The sequence below is a fragment of the Ursus arctos genome, unplaced genomic scaffold (genome assembly GCF_023065955.2).
Source record: "Ursus arctos isolate Adak ecotype North America unplaced genomic scaffold, UrsArc2.0 scaffold_9, whole genome shotgun sequence".
Taxonomy (NCBI): domain Eukaryota; kingdom Metazoa; phylum Chordata; class Mammalia; order Carnivora; family Ursidae; genus Ursus; species Ursus arctos.
This window is the reverse complement of record NW_026623111.1, coordinates 30,755,754-30,767,242: the sequence shown is the minus strand read 5'-3', so window position 1 is coordinate 30,767,242 and position 11,489 is coordinate 30,755,754. Positions and strand designations below refer to the sequence as shown.

Below are 11,489 nucleotides of genomic sequence, written 5' to 3'. Positions count from 1 at the left end.
CCATTCTCTGACAAGAATTATCAATAATGTTTTCTTTAACAAAGTTTGATCTTGAAGACTGAATGAGAGCAGTTAGAGAAAGAAAGATAAATAAAGGAAACAGGACGATAACGGAGGGTATGGCCCTGGGCCTTATCACCACTGCCATACGGAGAGAAGGATTTCCCTGAGAATCAGGTTTTTGTTTTGTTTTGTTTTGTTTTTTGTTTAAGCAGCCTCCGTGGCCTGAGTCAAAATCAAGAGTTGGACTTTTAACCGACTGAGCCACCCAGGTGCCCTGAGAAACAGGTTTTGGTCGGGGAGGCCAGACTATTCCAATATGAAAGGTGAAATGAGATATGCGTGCACCTAACTGCTCTCAAGGAAGGTATTAGAAACCCTTTTTGTTTGTTTTGGTTATTACTAGACCAGAAAATGTGACTGGGCCCCAAAGAACTCTTACTAAGGAGATGAGATTTCAGAAAACAGACCCAAATAGTCTTTACCCTGCCACCCCAATGAGGGAATGCAGTCCCAAGAAGCTTTAGAGAAGTGTCCTTTTTTTTTTTTTTTTTTAAGATTCATTCATTTATTTGAGAGAGAGAGGGCATGAGCAGGCGGAGGGCACAGGGAGAAGGAGAGAGAGAATCTTACGCAGACTCCCTGCTGAGTGTGGAGCTAGAGGCGGGATTCAATCTCTCATCCCTGAGATCATGACCTGAGCCGACACCAACAGTCAGATGCTTAACCGACTGAGCCCCAAGAAGTGCCCTCTTAAAAGGTTAGATAAGGAGTCAACAAGTTTAACTGGGGAACGTTTTAAAGACTGTGACAGTTACACCAGGTAGTCACACAACTGTGGAACGTTTTAAAGACTGTGACAGTTACACCAGGCAGTCACACAACTGTGGTCACACTTGAGGCGGGCCGTCTGAGAAGATGAGCATAGCATCTTCTAGCTTCTAGCATTGCCAGTGAGTTTTGAGGTGGCTCAATTATTACGAGAGAGGGAAAAAAGGAAGGAAATTCTGATACATACTACAACATGGAAGAATTGAAAACATTGTGTGCTAAATGAGTGAAGCCTGTCCCAAAAGGACAAACATTACATGATTCCAAACTCCTATAAGGTGCCTATGGTGGTCAAACTTATAGAGACGGAGAGTGGACAGAGAGTAGACGCCAGGGGCTAAGGGGTGGGTGGGTGGGGAGTTGTTGTTTAATTGGTCGAGAGCTTCCATTCAGGAAGATGAAAAGATCTGCAGATGGATAGTGTGATGGTTGCACAGCCACGTGAATGGGCTTCATGGCACCACACTTAAAGATGGTAGATATTATGTATGTTGTATTTTACTGCCATTTTTAAAAAAGTGCTTGAAGATTGTAATGAATTTATGTAACATGCAATGCCACTAGCCTGCGGTAGAGGGCAAAGGCACTCAAACTTCACTGAAAAGCTTGACTGCAGTGCCCCTACTGCCAGTCCAGCCCTGTCAACGAACCATCCACACCTGCAGCTCTGCTGGAGCCTCTGCAAGCCACAGGGGTAAGAGCTACTAGCCTTGTCTGCTCTAGCACTCTCGAGAAAGGAAGAAGGGTCGAATGGGTCTTTTCTAAAGAAGGGATCATTTGAACTCCTATACCTGGGAGGAAAGTAGCCTTACTCAGATTTTTAGTATTTCTTATTCTGCCTGTATTAATCTCAAGATGAATGATTAATGAGTGACCTTGGGGCTATTGATCTAAGAAACTACCTTACAAGCGCTTGAGGTTTGGGTTTCCTTTCACTGGTTGCTGACTAAACCTGGTCAGTCCTTCTACCCAGAATGGATGCTCCCATCATGGTGGTGAGGTTTCTCCAGCTTTTACTTTTCTTGTCGTGCATGTTAGTAACATCTGCTGCTTGGCTATTTAAAGCATAGTTGTGGCTCCTTTACTAGTTTAAGAGTTGGGCATGTGTGTTGTAGGTCGAAAAGTAGGGGCACATCTGATGGATTTTGTACAATGCAGATCTTGTTCAGATGGCTGCAGAAGTCCAAAGTGGTCAAAGATGGCCAGGTGGCTGCTGTAGAGAACAGAGTGGTTAATAGCACCTGGACATTTGATTCCTAGGAGAGCTTTCTCACAGAACACCTATGCTGAGTTATGAATTAAGAGTTCTGTGTACTTTCTAAGTTTCATGTCCATTCTTATGAATTCATAACTTTGGAATGCACGGAGGCAAAGTCTCTTGAGCTTTATGACAGCTAGCGGAGTGTCCGATAGCAGCTGCTTGCCACCGAGAGGCACGTGGGGTGGGAAGGGTGGAAGAAGCCACCATGACTGCTAGCCCTGACGGTGGAATCAGTGTTGGTAATCACGTCCCAAACGACTTCATTTCGGGTTTTGAAATGCCTTCAGTTTGGGTTCTGGAAGGGACTAGATGGGTCTGGGTTCAAATTCAAACTCTATCCCTTATTCACTGGGTTACTCTGGGTGAGTTACTTAACCTCTGAGTTTTAGCTCCTCCATTTTTAAATAGGGGATAAAAGAGTCGCCATTTTGTTGAGTTGTTGGAGGGATTGAACAAGATAGTGTATAAAAGCATTTAGTTCTATGCCAGCCACATAGGAAGCACTCAAAAAATGTCAGTCTTGCTCTTTCTTATGTTGCAAAGATCATTCAACATGCTCTGAGGTTTTAACCCCTTCTCCACTTTTTTGCATCACTGGGAAAAAGAGATGATTAAGTATTCTTTGGTAAACCACCAACAGTCATTTCATAGTATCTTCTGATTTGGACTTTTAAATCATAAGCTATTAAAGAAAGTCATTCTGTTTTTCACCTGCTGTCAGCATAGTAGTAATAGCAGTAGGACTATGACAATATACAATACATATTGAATGCATCTTTCGTAAAAAAAAATTACGTCCTACTTTTTAAAATGTTGAAATGGAATGCCATGATTCACGTGCATTTAGAGATAGGACCTTTTTATTTTATTCTATTTAGAGAAATTTTAAAAAGAGTTCCTCTCCCTTCTTTAGAATAAGTTACAGATGAGGTTGTGGTATTGGGCAAGGAGAAGAGGTCAGTAAAATATGAAAGCTATGACACCTCATTTCAGAGGATTCCAGAGGTAGCAACTGTGTTAGATTCTGCTGCATTTTTCAAGGGCCATAGTCCCCAAATCTAGGAGCTACAAATTGAAGTACTCTGTGAAATCATAATGTCAAAAACACTTTTGTCAGCTTAATGACTCTAACTGCCAGGGTCCTGCCAAGCCACACTGGACCCCTAGACAAAAGGAAAAATGAGGAATAATGATCCTGTCTTTATGAAAATCTTTGATACTTTGTTCATTGTAGATTTTTATGTTAAAATTAATTTTTAAGAATGTTTCATTAAAAAGGTATTTATCTTGATTATTGAGTTTCTTGACACTCCTTAAAATTGGTGCCTGAAATCACCCTACTCTTGGCCTAGATGATCGCTACCATTTGTGACAAGCTACACATGACAACAGTGATTTGTATACATGACCTCTTCTAGGCCTCCGCCAAAATACATTTACAGATGAAAAACTGGAACCCTTCAGCAGTTAAATAAATGGTCTGATTTAACACAGGCAGTGAGTAGCTAAGTTGGACTGGAACACAAATCTATCCATCCCTAACACTAAACTTGTTCTCTGACCACCACACACTGCACCGTATCAGGAATTCGCAACACAAATTCATTCATTTGACACAGAGTTTTGAGAGCGTATTATGTGCCACCTTGTACTAAGAGATACAAAATTGAGATCATATATGCATTTAACAAGTATTTACTGAGCATGTGCTGTGTGCACTATTCTATGTGGTAGGGATGCAGAAGTGAACAAGCTCATCAGCTCCTTTCTTACGGGTGGAAGAGGTGGGAGAGACAGTCAATAAACCAATGAACAAAGGTTTCAGATAGCACTATGTTTTGAAGAGACATAAAATAAGGTAATGTGAACTAATAGCAAGTTTCTCACTTTATTTATTTTCTGGAAGATTCTATTTATTTATTTGAGAGAGAGAACATGATGGGGGGAGGAAGGGGCAGAGGGAGAGGGAGAAGCAGACTCCCCGCTGAACAGGGAACCTGCATGGGGCTTGATCCCAGGACCCTGAGATCATGACCTGAGCCGAATGCAGATGCTTAACTGACTGAGCTACCTAGGAGCCCTGCAAGTTGGCTGCTTTAGATTAGATGGTCGAGTCAGGTCTCTTAGAGGAAATAATCTTTAAGCCAAGACCTAAATGACAAGACAGATCCAGCCAAGAAAGGATGGGGGAAAGAGCATCCCAAGCACGGGGACAAGCTAGTGTAGGGTGCTAAGGTGACAGAGCAAGTGTGGTATGAAGTGAGATCCCAGAAAGAAGCAAGAGCAGCTCATGGAGGGTGTTATGAACCAGTATTGGGAGCTTGGGTTTTACTCTAAGCATGACAGTACATAGGACAGGCTCGCTGCTGTAACAAAATACAATGGCTTAAACAAGATCGGGCTCAACATAATGGCTCAATCCATGTCAGTCCCTGTAAGTAACTGATTTAAAACCTAAACTGGGGGGCCATTTGCAGACTTACTTGGTAGGTTCCTTTGACTGTATAATGGGAAACTTTAAAGAATCAGTATGACTTAGTGAGATACAATTTCATTGTGTTAAGGTTTTATAACATATTTGAAAACAAATCTACCTTGACTCACTGGAGAGAGACAAGGTAGCAGAGTCACTAAAACTGGTGTATTAACTTTGTGACTCTGGGACACTTAGAGACTCTGACCTCTCTAAGTACCATCTTCCATATCTGTAGAAGGTGAACAGTGATAGCACTGACCCTGTAAGGCAAGCTGTTGCAAGGATCAAGCTATATGAAGTTAGTGTTACTGAGCTCAGTGAATACCTAAGAAGACATCAAGGGGCCATGGCCTCATTTGCATGATAGAACCAACATGGAGATGCCATCAAATTTGTTGAATAGATGTAAATGTATAGATTCATCACCCAGAACAAGTTACTCAGGTCATCTTAAATGTGGGTAATGGATTACTATTATGGTACTGGTAACAAATTTATTTTACTGTATTTTTAAAATCTGGAAAATTATCATGAACATAAAGTTGCATCATAGAGGCTCTCTCGTTATGTTCATATTTGATTCCTAGGAATCAAATCATTATTGGATGCTATATTAAGTGTTACATAAAAGGGAGGTAACTAAGAAAAGACTACCTGGGATAGATTGGAGGAATATTCTCAGTGGAAAGGTGAAAACCCAGGCCAGTTCCAGGCTACCATCTTCTCAATCCCACCCCCCAACCCAGTGCCTTTTGTGCCCCCTTCCACTGAGCACACAATGGACAAGGAATATCAAAATCAAAGTTTTCTCTTTATAGTCATGGCGTAAGATGGTCGAGAATTTCTGCGTACATTTTCCCATATTCTCCAAAACAGTTTTATAAAGTATTTTCATTTTTAAAGTATTTTGGGAAATATCCACATTTTCTAGAATTTCTTCACAACAATAGTAAATTTGGACAGGTTCTAGAGAAAGAAAAATCCAGATGAGTGTGAGGTAATATTCCAGGTGTCCTTTTGTCTGAGTCCTCCCTGCTTTGTCCCGTTTTGTTTATGTATTTGTTATCTCATTTATTTATCCCAAAACTCTGTGAGGAGAGTACTATTGCAGTACTATTACCTGCATTTTATAGATGAGGAAACTTCCGGATGCTGAGGACTTTGAGAGAAGAGTCAGACTTCAAGTTGTTTGGACACAGAACAGAGACAATTGAAGAACTAAGATTTTCACAATATTCATTATTCATGATATGCATTGAGTACCTATGCTGCCAGGAACTTTCTGGGCACTGGGACTGTAACAGTGAACAGAACAGCTAAAACTTCTGTTCCTACATAGCTTACATTCTAGTAAGGGGATAAGAAAAGAAAGACTATAAACAAAATAATGAATGTGTATGTTAGGTGGTGAAGGCTAGAAAGAAAAATAACTTTAAGAAGAATAGAGAGAGATTCGGAAGTGGCATTTTGTAGAGGGTGGTAAAAAAAAAAAAGTCTCTCTGATATGGTGACTGTCATGCAGAGATGTGAAGGAGTGGGGGAGCTTGCCACTTGGCATCTGGGGAAAGCATGTTCTGGAAAGAGATCAGCAAGTACAAGTTCAAAGATCTGAGGTGGGATCATGCTTAGAAAGTGTAAGGAATGACCAAACAAGAGCTGGGAGGGATGGGTCAAAGATGTCAGATCTTGCAAGGACTCGGGATTTTCCTCTGGTTGAAATAAGAACCCAGTGGAGGATTTGGAGTAGAGGAGTGGCAGATTCCTGTGTGCATTTTAAAGATTCCTCTGTCTGTTGGGAGGAAATGACTGAGGAGGCACAAGGTTGGTAGGAAAGCCCCTCTGGGACTCTATCAAGAAAGGAGGCAGTAGGGGAGGTGGGGAGAAGTGATTAGACTCTAATATTTAATTCATAAACTCTTAAACTTTATGTTCTCCCACACCAGGCACTGGGAAAATACCAAGGCAACGTAAATAGCTTGGTGAGTTTTCCTGTTTATCCATGCATGTGTCCAATATACACCAACCTTCACTTCCCTCAGACTGGTCATCCTACAGACAAGCAGGATGAACAAAAGATATACTCCATGGGAAGATACGGTGTAGTGAGACCTCTCTGGGCTATTCACACTGCCCCCTTGTTCTGAGAAGCTGCGTGTGTGCCCATGGACCTGTGCAGGCATGGCGTATATATGTTGGCACTGTAGAAAGCCCCCAAGAAATGGAAACTGCTTTCATCATTATTGCTATTATTTGACAGCGATCCAGATTGCTTCTGCCACCAACCTGAAGACATATGGAGCCATAAGGACAGGAACCATTCTGTTTATTTCTATGTTTTGGACCTTCCATGTATATGCGTAAGTGTTGTTGAAAATCAGATATTAGCTCAAAGGACTCTCTATGTCTACAAATATAAAAGTTGAAGAACAATTCCTTGACATTAACTCAGGAGCCCAAAATACTCAGTAATAAAAAATTACTTCATTGAGAACTTAAAACACACACATAGATGTTTATAGCTGTTGCAGTCATAACTGCCCAAACTTGGAAGCAACCAAGATGTCCTTCAATAGGCGAGTGGATAAATAACCTACGGTACACCCAGATAATGGAATATATTCTGTACTAAAAAGAAATGAGCTATCAAACTATGCGAAGACATGGAGGAACTTTAAATGCATGTTAGTAAGTGAAGGAAGCTGATCTGGAAAAGCTACATACTTTATGTTTCCAGCTATATGCTACTCTGAAAAAGACAAAACTATGGGAACAATAAAAAGATCAGTGGTTGCCAGGGGTTGTGGAGCAAGGGGAAAATGAATAGGAAGAGCACAGAGGAATTTCAGCGCAGTGAATGAATGCATAATGATCAATGCATGTCATTATATATTCGTCCAAACTCAGAGAATGTCCAACACCAAGAGTATGAAATGTAATGTCGATTATGGATGTTGAGTGATGACAATGTGTCAGTGTGGCCATCAATTGTCACACATGTGCCACGCTAATGGGGAGGCTGTGCATTGTGTGGAGGCGGGGGAATATGGAAAATCTCTGCACCTTCCCCTCAATTTTGCTGTGAGCCTTAAACTTCTCTAAAAGAATAAAGTCTTAAAAAGGTTTACTTTCAATTTTCTTAAAGCCTTCAGGCTATCAAAATGGCATATAAGGGAGAGTGTTGAGTATGACCCAGCAATGAAATTCCTAAGTTGAACTGGGAGAAAGGCACTTCTGCCAACTGTTATATATATCCCTTCTGGGAATCCTGACTTGCCTCGGTGGTGGGGGTACGGCACAGTAACTGACTTGGAAATCTATAACCCAAGCTCTCGGATCAGGTCCAAGACTCAATATACACGTTGGAACCCTATTCCAATTTTTGGCATTAAAAATAGTCTATACGGAGGCGCCTGGGTGGCTTAGTCAGTTAAGTGTCCAACTCTTGATCTCAGCTCAGGTCTTGATCTCAGAGTTATGAGTTCAAGTCCCACATTGGGCTCTGTGCTGGGCATGGAGCCTACTTTAACTAACTAACTAACTAACTAACTAACTAACTAACTAACTATCCTACAGGATTTAACAAATGATATAACCACTTAATATCATATGCTTAATATTATATGTCTTTCTAGGATTTTGAACTCCTCTTCATCGTTCATATGAGGGAACCCGTGATAGAATCCTTGGAATTACAATGAAACATATCAGAAGCATTTATGTGTTTTGTAGTATTGCTCTGTCAGTGCAGGGCTGGGCTTCAAAGCTGCCAGAAGAAAGGGAGTTAACGACCAATTTCTCCAACATGTCCCTAAGAAAGGTTCCTGCAGACTTGACCCCAACCACAACCACACTGGATTTATCCTACAACCTCCTTTCTCAACTCCAGACTTCAGATTTTCGTTCTGTCTCTAGACTGAAAGTTTTGACTCTATGCCATAACAGAATCCAAGAGCTGGATATCAAGACCTTTGAATTCAATAGAGAGTTAAGATATTTAGATTTGTCTTACAACAGATTGAAGATTGTAACTTGGTATTCACTGGCAGGTCTCAGACATCTAGATCTTTCTTTTAATGACTTTGACACCATGCCTATCTGTGAGGAAATTGGCAACATGTCACATTTGGAAATCCTAGGTTTAAGTGGGGCAAAAATACAAAAATCAGATTTCCAAAAAATTGCTCACTTGCATCTAAATACTGTCTTCTTAGGATTGAGAAGTCTTTCTCATTATGAAGAAGGTAGCCTGCCCATCTTAAACACAACAAAACTTCACATTGTTTTACCAACAAACACAAATTTCTGGGTTCTTTTGCGTGATGGAATCAAGACCTCAAAAATACTAGAAATGACAAATATAGATGGCAAAAGCCAATTTGCAAGTTATGAAACTCAACAAAATCTTACTTTAGAGAATTCTAAGACTTCTATTCTATTACTTAATAAAGTTGATTTACTCTGGGATGACCTTCTCTTAATCTTCCAATTTGTTTGGCATTCATCAGTAGAATCCTTCCAAATCCAACATCTGACTTTTGGAGGCAAGGTTTATCTTGACCACAATTCATTTGATTACTCAAATACTGTAATGAGAACTATGAAATTGGAGCACATACAGTTCAGAATTTTTTATATTCCACAGGAGAAGGTCTACTTGCTTTTTACCAAAATGGATATAGAAAACCTGACTATATCAGATGCACAAATGCCACACATGCTGTTTCCTGTTTATCCTACAAGATTCCAGTATTTAAATTTTGCTAATAATATCTTAACGGATGACCTGTTTAGGCAACCTATCCAATTGCCTCATTTGAAAACTCTCATTTTGAAGGGCAATAAATTGGAGACACTTTCTTTAGTGAGTTTCTTTGCCAACAACACATCCTTGAAGTACTTAGATCTGAGCCAGAATCTGTTACAACATGAAAATGATGAAAATTGCTTTTGGCCAGAAACCTTGATCACTATGAACCTGTCATCCAACAAATTCGCTGATTCTGTTTTCAGGTGCTTGCCCAGAAGTATTCAAATACTTGACCTGAATAATAACAAAATTCAAACTGTCCCTAAAGAGATTATTCATCTGAAGTCTTTGCAAGAGCTAAATCTTGCATTTAATTTTCTAACTGATCTTCCTGGGTGCAGTCATTTCAGAAAGCTCTCAATTCTGAACATTGAAATGAACTTAATTCTCAGCCCATCTCTGGATTTTTTTCAAAGCTGTCAGGAAGTTAAGACTCTGAATGCAGGAAGAAATCCATTCCGGTGTACTTGTGAATTAAGAGATTTCATTCAGCTTGAAAAATATTCTGAGGGCATGATGACTGGATGGTCAGATTCATACATCTGTGAATACCCTTTGAACCTAAAGGGCACTCAGTTAAAGGATGTTCATCTTCCTGAGTTATCTTGCAACACAGCTCTGTTGATTGTCACCATTGTGGCTATCATGCTAGTTCTGGGGATGGCTATGGCGTTCTGCTGCTTCTACTTTGATCTGCCCTGGTATCTCAGGATGCTGGGTCAGTGGACACAGACATTGCAGAGGATTAGAAAGACAACCCAAGAACAACTCAAAAGAAATGTTCAGTTCCATGTGTTTATTTCATACAGTGAACATGATTCTACCTGGGTGAAGCATGAATTAATTCCCAACCTACAGAAAGAAGAGAAATTGATTTGCCTTCATGGGGGAAACTTTGACCCTGGCAAGAGCATTGCTGAAAATATCATGAACTGCACTGAGAAAAGCTATAAGTCCATTTTTGTTTTGTCTCCCAACTTTGTCCAGAGTGAGTGGGGCCATTATGAATTCTACTTTGCTCACCACAGTCTCTTCCATGAAAATTCTGATTACATAATTTTTATCTTACTGGAACCTATTCCACTCTACTGCATTCCTACCAGGTATCCTAAGCTGAAAGCTCTTCTGGAAAAGAAAGCATACTTGGAATGGCCCAAGGATAGGCGTAAATGTGGGCTCTTTTGGGCAAATCTTCGGGCTGCTATTAATGTTAATTTATTAGAAACCAGAGAGATGTGTGAACTACAGACATTCGTGGAGCTGAATGAAGAGTCTCGAGGTTCTACAATCTCTCTAATAAGAACAGAGTGCCTATAAAATCCTCTTGCCCTAGGGAAGTTGGGACCTGCATACACTGTTGGGATAGAAGTTGATACACCCTTTATGATGGTAATTTGGCAATATCATTAAAATGAAAAATGATTATTTTTTTCATGTCAGTTCCTGGAAGGATTTCTAAGAATGTATACTATAGAAACACAAGTTTGCAAAGGCTTATGTAAAAAGGTGTGCATCCCCGTATTATTTATAATCATGAAAAACTGAAAACAGCTCACATTTCCATAGAATAAAGATTGATTCAATAAATTATAGTTCACTAATGCAACAAAATATTACACAACCATTAAAAAGAATGAGGTAGTTCTATTTTTACTGGTATGGGGAAAATTATTCTAATATGGTGGTTTATATATTGAAAAAGAAATCTAAATGAACTATACCAGTGCACTGGTATAGTAACAGTGGTTTGGGTCTGGGAGGCTGTATTACAGAAAACCTCTGGTTTCTGTGTTGTATATTTCTATAACGTTGGAATTGCTTAAGTGAATCTGTATTTCTTTTGTAGGTAGAAAAAAACAATAAAGATAATTTTTAAAGCCTACACATCCTATTCATTTCGTTTCATTCTTCCTTTCTAGTCTCACCAGTCATAGAACGAAAACAAGCTTTTCTAAATTTTGCAAAATTATATGTTACTTCCCTGATTAGAAAAATTTCTGTGGGTCAGGATGTCTGGGTGGCTCAGTTGGTTAAGAAAAATTTCTGTGATTTATGGCACATATAAAGGAAGAAAACGGCCATATTTAAAATCTGACACCCATCTCCTCTTACCT

General features: G+C 39.8%; 1 protein-coding gene across 3 annotated transcripts; it reads left to right on the top strand.

Annotated features, from left to right (window-relative positions):
- Nucleotides 1-1,457: 1,457 nt before the first annotated feature.
- Nucleotides 1,458-11,257, top strand: TLR10 (toll like receptor 10). 3 transcript variants are annotated; one of them, XM_044387662.3, is made up of 3 exons: nt 1,458-1,525; nt 6,512-6,925; nt 8,201-11,257. In XM_044387662.3, exon 3 carries the CDS (start codon nt 8,263-8,265, stop codon nt 10,690-10,692), a length of 2,430 nt encoding a protein of 809 aa, XP_044243597.2. In that variant the 5' UTR covers nt 1,458-1,525; nt 6,512-6,925; nt 8,201-8,262; the 3' UTR covers nt 10,693-11,257. The 3 variants fall into 3 exon arrangements, with proteins under 3 accessions (XP_044243597.2, XP_048067726.1, XP_026364514.2); XM_026508729.4 differs by having other exon boundaries at nt 1,471-1,525; nt 6,826-6,925; XM_048211769.2 differs by having other exon boundaries at nt 6,512-11,257.
- Nucleotides 11,258-11,489: the final 232 nt, after the last annotated feature.